We start from the raw sequence: 18,583 nt of genomic DNA, 5'->3' as shown, positions 1-18,583 counted from the left end.
GAAGCAGCTCTGGCTGGACGCCATCCTCAGGTCAGGCCTGCTGGGGGATTCAAGGCGCCGGTGGTGCCAGGGTGGAGGGCGGGGGAGTGCTGCCGATGGAGCTGCCTGCGGAAGTGCCCGCTCAGCGGTGGGGGAAAGGTGCACCCACTGCCACGTGGAGCTCCTGGCAGAGCAGCGGGAGGTGCTCAGCCTGGTGCTTGCAAACGAGCAGCAAGCCCCGGGAGCTGTCAACACAGCTCCCGGCTTGCAGGCGTGGGGACCCCGAGCCACTGCTGTGTGTCTCCAAGAGGAGGAGAGCAGGAGCCGGGGCGTTAGAGAGCTCGTGCTCCCAGCCGGCGCTGCTGCAGGCTGTGCGGACTGAGGGGCCCTTGGCAGCGCTGGGCTGGCTGGCAGGGGGGAGAGCAGCCAGGGCTGGGGGTGACGGGGCTCTTTGTGCGCCCTTCCCTGTGCACAGGCAGAGCCAAGGAGCCCCGGGAGCCAGAGTCACCCGCCTGCCCTCCCTGCGGCTCCTCACCAAGGTGGTCGGCTTCTACGGGCCCGTAAGTGTCCGCGCAGCCTCCGCTCCAGCCCGAGAGCCACTTGGCTTTCCAAAGCCCACCATGCGACGGTTTCTCACGGAGGCTCTTTGTTCTCTCGCCCAGGAGGCGTCGCTGACTGCCAGGACCGTGGAGGCGCTGATTTTGGCAGAGGTGAGCAGGGGCTGCCTTTGCGCAGCCCTTGCTGGCTGTGGCTGGGCGGTATCTCAGCACCGTGGGGACGGCTCTGCCGGGGGTGCAAAGGGAGCAAAGTCCCCGTGCCGGGGGAGAGCATGGCCATCCCTGCGCAGCTGGAGCAGCTCGCTCGAGGCCCTCGCTGCTGTGTGGCGGCTCGCTAAGCTGAAGCCCTCCCTTTCTTGCAGGCTGAAGCCAAGAAATGCCCCCGGGCGGACCCTTCAGCCACTGAAGAGGCACTTTGCCCCTCGGCTGGTGAGTGCGAAAAAGAAAGCGAGCAGCTGCCTTCTTGCACCCTGCTTGCCAAGTGGCGCTTCTGCAAGGCTGCCTGTCCCGCCACCAGCGGTGACACGCCGGCGCACATCAGCCCTGTGGGCAGCCGCAGCTGCTCTTGTTTCCTCTCCCCATGCAAAACCTCGGTGCCTGTAAACACTCTGGAGGAGACCCCGCAGCACGTGGCGCTGCACACAGAGCAAAGGCACCCCAGGTGTCTGCGCCGGATTTTCTGAAGCCATGTTTGCTTTCCTTTTGCTCGCAGCAGGTGGAGCGAAGGGAGGGAAGAAGGTGGTGATCTCATGGCCCCTGGCTTGGAGAGGAACCTCTGCCACCGCAGACTGCCCAGGGCAGCTGGGCTCTGGCCCCCGGGTGGCTCTCTTTGGGCAGCCTCTGGCCCTCATCTGTGGGCAAGGTGATGCCCTGCCCCAACCAGTGCAGGAAAGCAAGCCTGGGGAGAGAGGTCTCCTGCTTCTGGCTTCTTGTGTGAGGCAGCACTTGTGCTGGGGCTCTGAGGAGAGAGGCGATGCTGGAGCTTCCCCTCCACACATCCTTCTGACAGGCACAGCCTGAGGGCCAGGTCTCATCCCAGGTGAAAGAGGGATCAGATGTGGGCGTTTGGTGCATCCCACACAACTGCTAATCAGCTTACTGCCAGGTCATCTCATGGAGCAAGAACCAGTTAGGAACCCAAGTACAGCAGAGTGCACCGCCAAGGCCCAAACTGTCTGTTTCTTCCTGCAGGAGCTCCTGGCTATACTGTATGTATACGGACCTGCCACTGAGGGCATATTCAGGAAAGCTGCCAGCAAGAAGGCCTGCCGGGAGTTGAAAGGCAAGCTGAACAGAGGCGGGAACGTTGACCTGGTGAGCAAGCCTGTGCGCCTGTTGGCAGTGGTGCTGAAGGTGATTTGTGCTGACTGGTAGCTGGGAGAGCGCATGGCGAATCTGCACGGGCCCACTTTAGTGCCCAGACTGACCTGGGTGGGACTCTAAAAGCCAAAAGCATACTGAAGCCACTCTCAATGGCTCAGGCTTTGGAGAGATGGGCATCTTTCTTTGCCATGGGATTTGCAGTTGCACTGGTTCTGCCCCTGATTTCCTGCATGCCCCTGGGAAAGTCACTTCCTCTGCCTCCTCCTCAGCATGCCCCTCCAGGAGGAATCCTGAGATGCAGGGGTGCACCACAGGCGGATAGGAGCTGGGTCTCGTTCGTGCCCTGAGACCAACGTGCTTGGCATGGACCTGCACAGCCCACTGCTCTGTCAGTGGCCAGAGCAGCTTGGCGAGCGTCGTTCCAAGCTAGCTGCCTCCTAGTGAGCCCAAGTCGCGGGGATGCTGCCTCTCTGCTCCCTGGTGGTATTGTCGAGAGCCTCATCAAAGTGCCTTGGCCTTGCGGAACTTCCTGAGAAATATCCCCTCCAAACTCCTCGTGGCCAATCTCTATGACAAGCGGCTGCTTGCGCTGGAGAAGCCAAGCCAGGAGGAGAAAATTGAGCAACTGAAAGAGTAAGTTTTGTAACCAGGGCCACTGTTCTGGCCCCAAGGAAGGAGGAGGGGCCCCTGCAGCCTGCATTGCTCTTGCCTTTTGTTTGTGTTCCCTTAGGGTGGCTGCAAAGCTGCCAAGAGCCAACCTCCTCTTGCTCCAGTGCTTGCTCTTGCTGCTGCACCACATCAGCAAAAGGCTGAGAGCAACCAGATGGATGCCAGCAATCTGGCAATCTGTGTGGGGCCAAACCTGCTGAGCCCTGACGCAGACAGCATGCTCCTGCTGGACATCCTGAAAGCGAGCAATGACAAGGTATGCTGAATTGAGCACCTTGCTCCCCCCTGAGCTGAGGCTAAGGCTGCCTTTTTTTTGTCGGGCCACCTGAGGCTCTGAGCTAGAGAGCTACAGCTGTGGGGACAGAAACGTCCGTCAGGAGCACGAAAGGCTGCTCAGGACGTTTGCAGCCCCTCGGACTGAACTCAGTGGCTTTCTGTGTGCAGGTCACGCTGCTGGTGAAGTTCCTCGTAGAGAACTGCGCCGCAGCGTTTGGGGAGGACATTGCCTTCTTGCTCAGGCCCTTGGCCAAGGAGTGCCTGGAGCACGCAGACAGCTCCACAGGTATGAGGATGGAGTGACGATTGTCCCGGGCCAAGGCTGCCGGTTCCAACTCTTTAATTGCCTACAGGGCAATATCTGTGGAAATGCAGAGAGGTGCAGAGGGTTCCCTAGGCTATGGCAGTGCTTTTCTATGAGAACGCTTTCCAGCGGTTGAAAAGGCACCTGCCAGGGCTGCGTGGTGCCACAGGGAAAGTCCCCTTGTATCTTCCAAGGGCCACTAAAAGCTATCTAGCAGACTCCTCCCCACAGAACAGCCAGGAGCTGCTCAGCAAAACGGTTCTGCCGGCGAGAGCCGCGAGCCTGCAGCTGAAAGGCAGCCGCCCGACCTCTGACCTGGAGCAGCCCAAAGGGGGAAGCGCTCTTGTGAGCAGCAGCTATCCAAGCTGTGTTTCTGCCCCTGCACTGACTAATCTGAAGAATGGTCTCAGCAGGCTGGACAGGAGCTTCTCGGAGCCAGACCTGTCCTCCCAGAGCAACTTTGAAGGCAGGAGAAGGGACCTGGAGGTAATCACGAGTGAGGACCATTCTTCCATTCAGCAGGAGCAGCTAAGGTCGGAGAAGAAGGCGGTGGAAAACATGCCTTGCAGTCTTGCCTTGGCAATTATCAAATTGCACTCAGTCCCCAAAATATCCTCCAGCTGCTCCCTGGAGAGCTCTTTTTCTGGTTGCATGGCTTGCTCTTCACCAGCTCCCCACTAGTTTCACCCACTAGGCCCCCAGAAAGCTTTTTCAATAGGCTGCAGGCTTTTCCCATCAAGGCCCCTGAGGACAGCAGGACACCTGGCAGGGAGATCAGAGAGCACTGCAGCTCATTCGCAGGAGAACACTCCAAGAAAGTGCAAGATTTGGGGGACCTGGAAAAGCGGATTTTCATAGAGACAGCTTTGCAAGGAAAGACCATGAGTTCTCCTGCAGAATTGTCCAGGAAAAAAGGCCCGACTGTAACAAGCCATGGCCTGTGCTGAATCAGCAAGGCCCCATTTCCAGTCAGCTGAGGAAGTTTTTAGAGAGGTGGCTGGAGCAGAGGAATGTGGGAAGACCACCCTCTTATGAAGAGCCTCCTAAAACCTGCCTGAACACTACAGCTCCCCCCTACAGTTCCTGCCGCCAGATCCACACTGTCAAAGCAGGATGCTTTGCTGCCCTGCCATGCACCAGCCTTGCACAGGACACAGCAGAGGAGGCTCCAAGGGATGTGCTTGGGCACAGCGTTTCTGCAGTGAATTATGCTGAGGGGGAAACTGCGGGAGTGCCACAAGGTTCCTGTTGGAAGAAAGTCCCGTGTGAGTTTCCCTGTGAGCCCTGGAGCTTATGGACGGAGAGCCCCATGTGACTCTTGTCCAGGACCAAGTCAGGAGGTTACATTCGTAGGCACCCGTTGGACAGGAGAAGGGAAAACTGCGCCAGAATCTACCTTAGCGGAGATACCAAGCATACCCGCACCTTCTGATGAAAAAGAATTGAGAGCCTTCTAAGGAGTGTTGGGATTGGCAGGTCACACTTTCCTGGACTCAGCACTATGGGAAGCCCTCTGCATGATTTGCTGACAAGAAACTTGGCATGGAACCGGCAGCAAAAGAGCATCACGAAGTCTTAAACGCTTCAAAAGCTTACATTTTTGCTTACAGATCCATGGGACCCACACAGCCTACATGCCCACTTACGCATAAGTGATAAGGGCTATCAGTGAGGATGATCAAACTCTGTGTGCCGATTCTCCTTTAAAAAAGAGTTGTAACTTGTAAGCCGTTGTCCGCTAGTGGTAGCGGCAAGGACTCCTGTGCAGCGATGGGCTTTGTCCGTGCATTTCCAGGCAACAAGTGATGGCAGAAATGAAGGAAACAATCTATCAGGGAGCTCAGAGAGCAAGGACCAAGTGCAGAGGTTTCATTCCTTGGCACCCAGTGGCTAGGAGGATGGCGCAAAGTGTGCCAGAACTTATGTGAGCAGAGATACAAAGCTTTTCTGCACCCTGTGATGAAAAAATACTGCAAGCTTGAGGAGGAACTCAAGCAGGGTTTTGGAGATGGCACTTTTGTGGAGTCAAGATCCTAGCCAGAGCTCTGTGTGATATGCTGAAGAAAATCTCCGTATGGACCTGGGAACCAAAACCTCCTGCAGCATTAAAAGCTTTACAAAGTAAATGTCTGCTTCCCCATCTGTGGGACCCATCCCCCCTGCATGTCCACGTACACTACCTCTAGGCCTAGGTGAAAAGGGATGTAAATGGAGATTGTGGCAAGATGTGCAGCTGAGAAAAGATGACCCTGTTACCTTAAGCTCTAAATCCTGGCAAGGCTCCCAAGGGTACTACACTGCCCTTGGGGAAAGTGCTGTTGGCTGCATAGGAAGGGCTGCTAACTCCCAAGGCCTTGGCTCAAGAAGGGAAGTTGAGCTGGGGGGTGTGGGGATTCCTGTTTGGAAGCAAAATGTAACTGGTAAGCCCTTAGCCACTGGGGAGGGGGGGGTAGCACAAAAGCCTCCTTGAGAAGGCAGTGGGAGGGGACATATGGAGGGCTCTCCTCCGCCCTCCTCCCTGAGAGGTGAGGCGCCACCCTGGGACGGGGAGACAAGAGCAGGGGTGCGGGTGGCAAGCGGGAGCGCCAAGTGAGTGGGGAAAGGAGGCAGAGGCAAAGCTGGTGCTGCAGTGGTAGTGCCCAGAGAAGCTTCAGCCAAGGCAATGGACAGCTCGGCCCAGCTGGCAGAGCTCAGAGCTGTGGAGGTGGCACTGGAGCAAGAAGCCCTTTGTGCCTATCCAGACTCAGTCCCTTTATGGGCCACAACCCATCTTTAAGAACACTTACAGGAGTAATAGCATCTATATTAGCACAAGATCAAGGACTGTTAGTAGGCAGTATTGTTACCTTAACCCAAAGATCTAAAGTTCCTGTAAGTGGAACTGCAAGTGATAACCCCGGACGGGAAAGCGAACATGGCTTTGCCAAGAGAGTGAAATGGGTACTGCAGACATGGAAGGCAACCAGTCGCATGTTAAGGGCCCTCAAGAATTACCCTCCTACTCTAAACAATGAGAGCAACATCACTATCTGTGGTAATCTTTACATAGACTCTAAGAATAATCAACAGGCAAGGCAATGCAAATGGACAAAATTAAGGGACCACTTATTCCTGATACTGTATCATACATCCCAAACAGCCTCTTCTGAAAAGTACCCCCCACTTCAGCCAACTGCATGATTGGTGACCGCCTATTATTCTGGCTCCAAAAGTAATGACAGTGGATGTACCTTTGAACCTGAATAATGCATGCACTAGTGCATGGCATAAAACTTGTGCTGATTATATTGACCCTAACTATGATTGGTGGCTACCAAATCATAGAACAAGAGGACACAGAACTAAAGGAGGTCTTATTCAAGCTCTCTTGGGTGGAACTTGTAGAGGACCAGGAAAATTGAACTCTTTTGGTATCGGAACCTGAGCAAATCAATTGTCAGTACTGGGAGAATCTGAAGCTGCTGTAATAGCAACCTATCAGGAATAAATTGATTGACTCTAATTATTGCAGTTACATCACATCGTCTAACAGTGAAAGCAACTGGGAGGCTAAATGCCTGGGCCCATGCCTCAGCACTGCTAAATTTACTTCTAGGGTTACCTGAGTGTAGAAGATATCTCTTAGCCAAATACCTCTGCCTGACCAAACTATTTCACTAATAGAAAAACAGCTTTACTGTACCACAAGACACACACAAAACAAACCCTGAAAAAGGCAAAAAAAAGCCTTCCTCCAGAAATCCAATTAAGGGTATGTCAGAATTATCTAGAACATGCAGTGGCAAGGTTTGTCAGAGAAGAGCTCTGATCGTTGTTACACACTCCTTCATGTCTCCTACATGAACTTGCAGATTGACTGTGTTCAGGTATTTGTGGTTCTTCCCCACAGGAACTTGTAATGGGAGGCACATACTGATCAAAATGCCTTCTTAAAATATGCTCATTTTAGCAGTTAAAACAACATATTCTGTAGAAATGGATCTGACACACAGTAGTTAAACACATGTCTGTCTTATCATCCACTCACCATACTCTGCTAGTAAGCTCTACAGATCCAGCCTCTTCTGAGCCTCTAGTTGGGTGCTGGGGATCAGCTTGGTTTGGGTAGATTCCTTCCTAAAAAGGCTGTGCTTCCCAGCTTCAAATGTAGAGTTTAGTAAAGGCAAAAATCACATATTTAAGATTCAAAAGCTAACAGCTAAGACATTATCTGAATAACTTTCTACTGTCTGCTGAGCAGTGTTTTATTTTTGAGCCATTCTTTTGCTTCCTTCCTGTTCCTCCAGGCACCTGGCAAGTTTTAAATAAATTCATGTGAATTACCTCTATGTTTAAAAAAGCATATATTTAAAACTAAACAGGGCAGGGGAATGAACTTGTGCAATCAGTCAGCCACACTGTTAATTTCTTCATGTAGTCCTTGGTGCAAATTTTGTGGGGGACAGCTATCACACACCCAGAGAATGCCTGGGCAGAATATTTGATTTTGTGTGCACTAGGAATCATTCACAATATGTGTTTCGGTGCAGCCTCTCAGTTTTGGAGGGTAAGAGCTATATGGATTTGAGCCCTGCTACACTAGTTGGCTTCAGGGCTAGAGCATGGTCCTGCTTAGGGCTGACAGAAAACACAAAAAAACACCCACAGAAAACACCCACCTAGCAGGGCTGCAAGAAATAATCACAATCTGTTAAAGAATATTTCCAGATTAGTCCCAGCCAGAAATCATGAAGATCCTGCTTGTCACCTGAGTATGGTCTGCATGGACAGGATCCTCTACTGTGCCGGTAGCATAGCACGGTTAGAAGAGGCTCCAGTGCAAGAAAGGAAACAGATCCCCTCACTTGATCATCCTTGCTTTTGCCTCTCTGTTGCTCAACACCAGAGTTGTACCACACACTGATCTTGAGACAGGGCATGCTCAGCTGTTACACCATTGTACTGGATGGGCTGGATTATGAATGAGTCACTGCAGGAACCAGACCTCTTATGTAAAAAATGTACAGGCTAAACATCATCTCCGGGATTTACAGTTATCCTCTAATCAAATTTTTGTTAGGAAAGGCTGTCAGGAATATAACACAGAAGTGTTACTACACTTTCAGCACAGCTCTGATGCCAGAAGTACACTATGCCTTATTAACAAGTAACTGTTAAACTCTAGGTTATACAAACCAGTTACTACATTTAGCAGTATCATTAAAATATCTAATTAGAACTTGTATGCAGACTATAAAGGGTAACCCTTTTAATTAAGGGGCATTTATAAAATCTTTAGTTTTCTTCATGATTACTAGACACAGTAACATTTTAATGGCTTGTTTAACAGATTTTGTATCGTTTAAGGCCAGAAGGGACCATTAGAACATCTAAACTGACCTCCTGTATATTACAGGCAATTAAATTTCACGCAGATACTCTATACAGGCCTCACTGGCTTTGGTTAAAGTAAAGCATTTCAGTCTTCATCAGACTAAAGTGTGTGCTAGAGGCAGAGAACAAGAGAGAGCAGAGCCTCAGGACTCTTAAATGACAGAAGCTAATATGTTTAGATTATCTTAGAAGGAATACTCCATGCTGCAAGGAAAAAGCTCTGTCAGACTGAACTTGTGGAAAGGATCCAAATCCAGCAATCAGTTTGAACTTGACTGAGAATATGCCATGTAAACTGTTCCTGCCATCATAAATAGTTGTAGATAAACTTAAATATATTTTAGATTTATTTTTTCTTCTTTTATTTGCCACTTAAGTAAATCAAAAAGCATTAAAAATATAAAATGCTTCCTTCCTCCCTTCCTCCCTTCCCAAATATTAAAAGCAGAAACTAATGTAAAAACCCTGAAACATTCAGTGTTGGGTAGAAGCAGCCCAATCACACAGCTGCATGCTGTGGCTTTGAAGAAGGCCCACAGGACTTCTGTAATTCTGCTTTGGCAGCACAGGAAACAGGCCAACACATGGTGAGTGCACTGTGCGGATAACCAGAACACATGGGCTCCTGGACAGAGCTGTGCACTTGGGCACTGGTAATTTATTCAGGATTTCTGGGCATCCTGAAAGCAGTTGGAGCTACTGCTCTGATCAGGTCACTTGGCATCCAGCTGTCCTGGACAGATGTGCAGCCTTGCTGGTGTAAGTGAGACCCTGTATGCATAATCTGCCTCCTGAGACTTGAATGTCGGCAGTAAACGAAAACTGCTCTGGGCAAAGCAAAGCACTGGGATCTGAGATTGCAATCCACACCTTTTGCCTCCATTTACAGAATAGGACCAGTGAAGTCTTGTGTTGTAGGAATGTATAAAGCCGTGTGTAATGGGTTACATGCACTGGAATTATATTTGGCCTAAAGAATCTAGCCAGGAGCACATGGAAAAATCAGAATGCCCTCTGAGAAATATGACTACAAAATTACCAACAAGAAATTCAGAAATTGGTTAGAATGTCAAGTAAGAGCAATCTGTCTCTCTGGCCCAGCGAACTGCAGGAGAAAACTGAATGCTAACAGTGCCGTAAGGCAACAGGGACGGTCAGGCAGGTAACAGAAGTTTCTTGGATTATATTCAACTTCAAGCCTGCTGAAGTCCTGAAGCAGCAGATTTGCCATAACAGGTTCAGAAGCTACAGTCCATTAAAAAGCCCCTACAGCTTGACCACTTATATCTAGGACCTGTCCTCAAATCCTGGAATGGCTTCTAGTGCATTTCAGGTGAAAAAACAGTAGATCTAATACTAAACTCATCAAATATATTTGTCTGGTTTTGGCCAGCAAAGACACTGACTGTCAAACTGTGCAAGATATTTGACCATTTTCTTACAACCGTAAAATTAACAACTCTGTATTTTTCAGTTCAGGCTTTCAAATTCTTATACGTGTCAATACATATATTCAAGGAAGAGCAAAATTTATCCACTAGTTTCTAGATGGAAAATGCAAATTAGAATACTTAGATTATGTATTATGCAGAAATTAAACTTTTAATTTTTTTTAATCCAAGGAAAAGCAAATCAAAGATAGAAGTAGCCTAAGACTTACTGAAATCTTGTCCCTTGACCATAACGCTGACTCCCTCAATGAAGTTCTTCTTCTTCCATTATTAAGGACAAGGAAACGATGTCTAAGAAACCAGGATCTTCCTCCAAGTAGCCCTGCAGCTACTTTGAAATGGCTGCTCCATTCTTAAGGCTTGACAAAGACAAGCTCCATGAAAATTTCCCAACCACAAGTTCCGGTGGGTCCAGGGTGCTTCCAGCTTCATGTCCCCAAATCACCTGGGCCAGCTGTGACATTTAGGCCTGAAGGTCTTCACATGATCTGGCCATTTCTTCAAATATTCTGCAATATTCCTTATTTAACCTGGTAATTTTGGTGTGACTGACTTTGTTGGAACTCTCAGTTCTCTAGTTTTGCTGCAAAGATTTTTCTATGCAGTATGATTATTTTATAGATTTAAAAACTTTTTGTATAAGCAGCATAATAATTGTCTTTATTATTTTCTTTAAACTTAGGGATGGGAATCCCTATTTTTTTTTAGTTTGCCCTGTAATCCACCACAAATATAGCTAGCACAGAGGTTTACTCCTCCAGTTCTTCTGGAGCTTCCAGCTGTTCTCTGTTTCTTCTCTTAACTAGGCTGTTTATTTCAGACATTGTATTGTCAAGCAGATCAAATAAAAGAAGGATTATCTTCTGAAGTCTTGTATCATTTGAGCTCTCCTGGAATCAGACTGACTTCAGTTTCTCTCCCCCACTATTGTCTGCTTTTTTTAAGATGAATTCTAAGCAGAATAAGTTTTGTATTTCTCTCCCACACTTAAACTATCTGTATGCCAATATTATCTGCTGCCTTACACTAATTCATTTGCTCAGTACAACAGAAATCTCACACAATAGAGCTGAGAGGTGTGGTTTGTTCCCCCTGTGGTGGCTTAGTTTTGCTGATGTTATGTGAAAATTCCCTCTCAGAAGCAGGAGATCTGTCACTCATTAAAACCTCATTGGCTCCTTGCTGCTCACTTTAACAACTTTGACCAGCTGTAGGTATGAATGCTGTGATATTTTTGCACTCCCTTCTTTAACAATATTTTCATGCTAGTGACTACATTTTTGCAAAGCAGCCTACTTTACAAAGGTGAGTTCTTGAGGTAAGAAATGACAATTCTTATTTTTATCACATACTATGGGGAAATTCCTCAGTAAGATGGTCCAGGTCCTCATTTTAGTTTCTCTGGTCCATAGTTGCTACACTGAAGACTACTCCCTAAGATAAGAATTCAAGCTGTGTGAAAATTCACCCTCACAAAATAGATGCAAGTATAGATAGCGCTGATGCCGCATTCATTCTTACTGCATTTCCACCTTTCATCACCCAGCAACCAACCTCCACCTAGAACTTCTCTCATCTGGGTCCTCAGAGAGCAGAAAATCTTCCTGACTGAGGCAAATTAACTGTGATGTTAGTGCTTGTTAGTCTTCAACCATGGCATTCATAAAACCCATTCTTGACAGAAAGGCTGAAGAGGGTAAAGCTGTGACTGTTCTCTTCTTTCTTTTTCCTGCTTTCTTCCTCCTTATTTAAAAATATGTTGCACAGCTAAATGATAGTTGTTTATTTGTACTGAGCTCTTCCAGGTGGATTCTGAATTATGAATCCTGCTGGATTTTGGTGGATACTTTCCCACTTTCACTCCCATTGCTTTCACAGCCACCATCCACTTTCATAGGTTACACCAGCTAAGGCAGCTCAGATTGGTCATATCTTTCCTCTGTGTACTGTCTAGGAGAGATATCCTGATGCTTAGGATTGTCTGTACCAGATTTAGACAATACGCACAGCTTGGGATCTGTGCAATTAAAGAAACCCTGGTAGGATGGGTGTTGCTCTTAGTCTCCAGAGTATAAATTTTTTTGATTCACTCTTGTGCCTGTGAGATATAAGGATGAGGACTGGCAATTTTAGCATTTGGTTGTGGTGTTTGGTTGTAGAAGTCAAAAACGCTTCAGATAAGACATTAGAGATAGGTGAGCAGCACCTTAACTTTGTGAAACACAATGAAAAGTCATCCTGTGGCACTGGGAGTCACCCATGTACACAGCCAAAGGCTCCCAGGAAGGCAGTATTACTAGCTATGTAAAACCACGCACAGCAAGTTCAAATGGGCTTTGTGAGAAGGGTCAGGACTAAACTAGGATCCCTGATAGAATCAGCTCTGTTAATAGTGGATATATCTTGAAAACCTCTAATAATTTATTGACCATACTGAGCATGAAGAAAGATTTATTACCACTGGTACTTAGAAAGAGCTGCCAGGTGGACTTTTACAGTGTGGATAGAGAACCCTGAATATTTTGACTGAGGTCACTCATTCAGTATAAACTGAATAGGTGCTAAAAGTGCAAGTTTCACTTCAACGTTCATCAGCGTCACAAATCTAGTTCATTTGACATCATAGCACTTCATATTTGACTGTTTTATAGTATTACTGTTTTACTGCATTTGATAATACTGGTTGCATCTCCAGAGCACAAGAACTCTTCACGGTCTGTTGGAGTCTTACAGTGCATGCAGTCAGGTACAGTGAAAGAAGGCTGGATGATAAATGCTGTCCTCTGATTGGTACAACAAGTTGGGTAACACCTCATCTGTAAAGTCCAGGGGAAGTTTCAGGGCACACCACCGTGCCCCAATGTGCTGCAGTCACCAAGGTTGTTCTAGCCCCTACTTTATCTTACCTTGTCTTACCACTTTTCCAGAGCAGAAAAAATATGTTTGGGGGATTGGGGGGAAGGGAGAAGGAAGCGCAGAATAGAAAACACAAACAATACACACACTCATGTTGACTCTCAGGGAAAAAATGCTTTCATACTGAGTCCTCCAGGCAAACTAATGAATCTCTGGAATTCCCTACTGAAGCAGTGAAAAAGGTACTTTTCAAATTGTCCATTTTATTGGCCACTCTTGCAAATTCCTCATGTCTGTGTTTAAATATCTAATAGGCTTCTGTCTTGCTTTGGAAATTATATTGTATTTTCTTGTGCAGTGGTTTGTGCTCTAAGCTGTCCAAGATAACCAAAATCTAACTCAGTTTTTCACACAAATCTGTTAATAAAATTTAGCAAAATGTTCAAACAAAATAGCTTAGTCCAAATAAAAAGAGCCATTGTTAAACCCCATGGTGTTGGTAAATGAATGACTTGTAAATAAAAGAGAATGGAACTGGAAATGAATGAACAAAAAGTGGATGTTTAGAAAAAAGGCCAGATTGGAAGAAAAATGACTAAGAAGATTGACCATTGCATTCACTGTTCCTAACATGGGTTCTAAAAAAACTGAATGAGGCAAATAGGGAAGAGGAAAATGAAAGAATTATAAATATGTCCTAGTCAGAAGGAAGCAAATTTCACCATCACAGCTGCCATTCTCACATCTCTCAGGATCCTGAGATAAAGTCAGGCACTCTGATGTTATACCATCTGATCAGAGATGTGTTGGCAAACTGGAGCCAGAGAAAGAGCAAGTTGAGGACATCACCATCCTTCCAGGCTTCAGTGAAACTTGAATTTCTGTTATCACTTTCTCCCTTGTATGTCCTTTTGCTTCCCTATATGATTTTTTCTTTCCCTATCTGTCCTTTCTACCTTCTAGATAATAAGAGTTTGGTTTAACTAGTTAAAGTTCCATCTTCTGCAACACAGCTATGAGCCTGGGACCAGAGAGGCTGATAAAACTGTGGCCTAACATGACATGGGCATGAATATGCCAGTTCTGAGGCTGTTGATAAGATGATGCTATGGCTGGCCATTGCTGCAGCAGCAAGCCAGGCAGCACCATGGCAGAGCTGCACATTTTGCTGTGCTGTTTTTCCTTTCTCTCCTGCCCTTCCCTCTCTCTTTCCCTTTCTTACTCTCTCACTTCCTTCTTCTTTCTCACTTTCTGTTTGTTTCATTTTCTGGGAAAGCAAACTGGATTTCAACAGTAGCAGCAACTTCCATACCACATCCAGCTTAACCAAGTTTCCCTGAACAAAAGGCAGTTAATGACCATTTCATCCTAAGAGATTGTCACCTAAAGGGTTTCTGTCTTATATAAAGGATTTAAAAGATATAGTTAAAATAAAGTATCCCATACTTTACATTTTAAAAGCTGTAACTGTGCTATTTTTCCTTTGCATTTGTATCTATTTGTAAAAATTCTTAGTGATGGTTGTCACCATGAAACAAGGCAGGCTGAAGTCTCTGGACTTGCAGCCCAATACCTTTAACTGCTTAGTGTTGCACAGTGACAGAATAATTTAAATATCTTTTACTTTACAGTCATTTAGTCCATCAAAGTCTGTGTCACACCTCACCTTTTTTTGGTCTATTGGAAAGAATAAGGACCTTCCTGCCCTCTCACTCTTCCTCTGCTTTTGACATAACACTGTACCAACGTAATGTGACTGCTTTAATCTCTACCAGTCTGTGGGTGGGAGACAGGAGACACTTAGGAGCCAGAGTGAAAACTCTGAACTCTGGAGTATTTTTATGCAGCCTCTTTTCCTCTTGTGACCTTGAATTGTGAGACTGCTGAGATGTGCCCCCTGCTCCTGGCTGGAAGCATCTGATATGGAAATGGCAGCAGCTACATCTTCCATTTCACAGGAATTGAGATCTGAGAAGAGTAATTTGCAGGAGCTTTTTTTCTTCTCCTCTTTAGCTAGAGTCTCATGATTCTGTCACACCATCTGATTGCAGGCCTGTAACTAATGCTGCTGTACTGTAAAACTACCAGATCTAGAAAAGTTCTTGGAACTGTCACCTGAGATCTGTGCAAAGGTCTATCCTGATTAATGCCTTTGGTCTTCAGCTTAGGACCTCATACTGATGGCTCCAGCTCCCATAGATTTGATGCGTCTCCTGGGTGCTACTTGGCCCTAGCAGGTGGAGACTCCTTGGACCTTGCTATTTGCCATTGCTTCTGGAATCAAAGATGAGCAAGAGAGAGATACATTTTTTTCCTGCAGTTATCTCAACTCAGAGACAGCTGCTAAGGGTGTCTTCATTCTATGTAATAATTTAGAAAATGATTGTGTTGTAGTTATGCCACTTGATTCTGGGACTGAGTTACTTAGATATTTAGATAGATACCCAGACTAAGACTAAGTCTTCATCAGAATAACCTTTCTTTTCTATCCACCTCTGCTTGGAGATAAGGCTCGTCTATTTTTACCTTGTGAAACATCTTTAGAAGAATCAGCTCTGGAAGTCTTTGCAGTTTGAATAAAAATAGAACTGGCACTCTGTTTAACTGTCATTAAGTAGACTCAGCTTTTGGTAGACTACCTCAAAGAGAGTGAACTTTTGGGAGGCCTACCAAGCATCTGTTTTGGTTGTTCCTGGTGCAAAAACCTTTGAAGAGCACGTATGCACCTGCAAAGCCAGAGAATAGACTTCTACGTGCAAAACAAGATGGCTGATTGGTCCTCACTGATAGACAAGAACTTCCCAGTTTATGTGCATGGGCAGTACAGAACACGGCACATCACCCCACCAAGGGCTGCAGAGTCCCCTTACATGCTCAGTGTAGGACTGTGTCCAGAATGCTCCTCAGCATCCCTGCTGTAACCATGGAAGGCACCACTTGTGGTAAGATGAGGAAACTGGCCCATCAGAGCTGAGTGCCTGGCTCATTCTGCTTCTGGAAGGATTTCCCCACAACTGCAGTTCCTGGCACTCTGACAAAAGGAGAAAGAAAGAATCGAGTCTCAGGTGGAAAACCAGCATCTGGAGCCAGGAGTCGAAAATTACTTCATTTCACATGGGTGAAATCCTGAAAGTATGTAATGGAAGTCTTAGCTAGTAGAAGTACTCAAGATAAAAACAATTAGTTAGATCATGTTAGTATGAACTTACCTAATTAACCAAAAAGCTATTTAAGGCATTGAAGTTTTATCTTTGGGGATGGCTCTGGAGGCAAAGGATGTGGAGAAGACTGCCTCTTTCTGCTCCTACAGCTGGAAGGAACCGAGGCAGTATATCACTCCTCTTAAAGCTTCACTCTGGAAACCAGAACCCCAAGTTTGTATCCATAAGGTACATTTGAATCATATCCATCTATTATACATCATGTACAAGTGCTTCACATTACATGAAACAATTCAGAACATTACAGGGAAAATAAATGTGACTACTAGACCAAAATTCCTGAAGGAAGGGCCTTTTGTCCTACACCCTGCTGAGTCCCAGAAGCACATCAGTGATATCGCCTGCTGGGCCGCTTAGCAATGCTCACATTTTGCCTCATCCCTCTCCCTCAGGCTTCTGATCAACTCCCACAGAAGCAGAGTTTGGCCAGTGCTTTGGAAATCCCACTCCTCCCCTCATTTAGGACATTACTAATTTGTAAAAAAGATTCTGTACTAAGCAAAAACATTTAGTCAATGTAAAGTCACCATTGTGACCTGAGAAAAATGAAGCAGAGAGGCCATTAGATGGCTGTTAGAGCAGAGTGCTTCCATGAGTCAGTCTAATAACCTGCCTCCACAATAGTAGTTCTTTCAGATTTATTTATATTACTCTTACAGGCTCACTGAACAATTCATTTTTTATGAATTTATACTATACAAATACCAACAACTCCTTTATCACTGACAAAGAGGGGAAAAGGTGAAAATGAGATTCACAGTTCTTTTGTTCTTCAGAGTTCTTTTTTGATGCAATATAAAAGATACAGTTATAAAACAGGCCCAGTTTTACTGGGGCACACAAAATGATAAAATTTGTCTAGTGAGACAACATTAGTTAAAGAGGAATATGTGTTGCAGATATTTTTGTATAGTTCCAGAAGAAACTAAGGTATTTTTATTCTTTCTCTACTATACAGACCTTCTCTACTGAGCTGTAGCCTTGCTTCCTTTATTTACAAAAATACTCCTGTGATTCTGGTGGATCTTCTGCTCAGGCAAAACCATGTCTGGGGGGTTGCTTTTACATATCTTCCACTGAAAGCAACAGGGCAACTATGGTGATTCTTTACAATTATTTGGATAAAAATTCTGGAATAAACTTATGCTCAAACACTGGAGAGCATCAGGACCATGGCAGTCCTGTCTATGACTGCATAGTATATTTTAAGGAGGCAAAACACTTGTTGGTTCATGACACCCTTGGGTGTCTGGCGGACACTTGTCATATGGAAGGCTAATGAGAGGGAGATGCATGAAACTTGGTTTATTACTTGATAACTGAACAGGATATCAGATTTCTTAATCTGAACATCCTGTTATTAGATTCTAAAAATAACTTCAGAAAAGTTAATCTCACGTATGATTTTAACTATTGTGAGTGGCTCTGTAGTTTTGGAAACCATGGGATTTTCTTTCCTTTGATGTTCAAACCATGTACCTCACCTGTAGCACCCACTATTATACTTCTATGAAATACATATTGATTTCCTAACTGCCATTTAGTATTCCTAGTATATGCAATCATTCTGCAAAGCAGCATTAATAGCAGCCATTAATCCCTCAAAAAAAGTGAGGTGTATTTATCCCTTTTTCAAGTTAATAGCACTCCAAATTAGCATTAAAAATTCTCTTATTGTTACCTAAATAGTTAAACTGTCAGTGACCTTTCAAAATAAAATTAATTGATTTATGAGACCAGAGTATTCACCCAGGATTTCTAAGAGAAGCTGTATATGAAACTGCTGGTTAACCATGACTTGGTAATAGTTTAAATCATCCTATGTACCAGAGAAATGTAAAGTGGCAAATATGACATGCATTAAAAAAAAAAAAAAAAACTGCGGGGAGATCTGAGAAACAGTAAGCTTGACTGCTATATTGAGCAAACTGATAGAAACTATGATAAAGAACTGAATTGGAAGACATATGGATGAAAATGATATAAACGGGAAAAAGAACATTTTCTGCAGCAGATAGTCATGCCTCAGATATCTATAATGCTCTCTAGCAGAGTCAGTGAACATGCTGATAGTGAACTGGTTAATACAGGGTACATCAATTTTCAAAAAAACTTTGACTACACCTCTTACAGAAGATTTATAGAAAATAAGCTGTCATAGTATAATGAGGGAAGTTCCACGCATGGATTAGCATTGATGAAAAGACAGGGAAAAAAGACAGGAATATTAAGACATTTTACATTGGAGGGAAGATGACTTTGCTGTTCAGCATATTCATTGATGGTCTGGAAAAGGGACATGACAGAAATGTATAAAATCAAAACAGCTTTAAAGAGGGGTGTGAATATACAATAATGCTGTCACATGCTGGTTCTGCCCACCATGTGAGCTGACAAAACTTAAGCTAGGTTTGATATGGAAGCCTGAATGACACATTACTGTGCTAGTAGATTAAGACGACAAATCCCACTTGTCTCCCCAATCATTTTTTGCTGACAACAGCCTTTCCCTGGGATTGCATTATGACTCCTATCTTTATGTTTTCACTGAATAGTCACAGTCTCCCCTCTCCA

At 45.4% G+C, this 18,583-nt stretch overlaps 1 protein-coding gene across 1 annotated transcript; it reads left to right on the top strand.

Moving 5' to 3' along the window:
* The first annotated feature begins 599 nt into the window (after window positions 1–599).
* LOC106489576 (T-cell activation Rho GTPase-activating protein-like) lies at window positions 600–4,423 on the top strand. The gene is given in 12 exon segments (XM_067294593.1): window positions 600–689; window positions 899–965; window positions 1,249–1,419; window positions 1,723–1,890; window positions 2,384–2,492; window positions 2,590–2,657; window positions 2,660–2,784; window positions 2,973–3,090; window positions 3,340–3,392; window positions 3,394–3,756; window positions 3,759–3,903; window positions 3,906–4,423. Coding segments are annotated over 12 exon segments (1,995 nt in total).
* Window positions 4,424–18,583: the final 14,160 nt, after the last annotated feature.

The sequence above is a fragment of the Apteryx mantelli genome, chromosome 3 (assembly GCF_036417845.1).
Source record: "Apteryx mantelli isolate bAptMan1 chromosome 3, bAptMan1.hap1, whole genome shotgun sequence".
In the NCBI taxonomy this organism is placed as follows: Eukaryota; Metazoa; Chordata; class Aves; order Apterygiformes; family Apterygidae; genus Apteryx; species Apteryx mantelli.
Note: the sequence above shows the minus strand (reverse complement) of the source record. Positions and strands in the feature narration are given on the sequence as shown.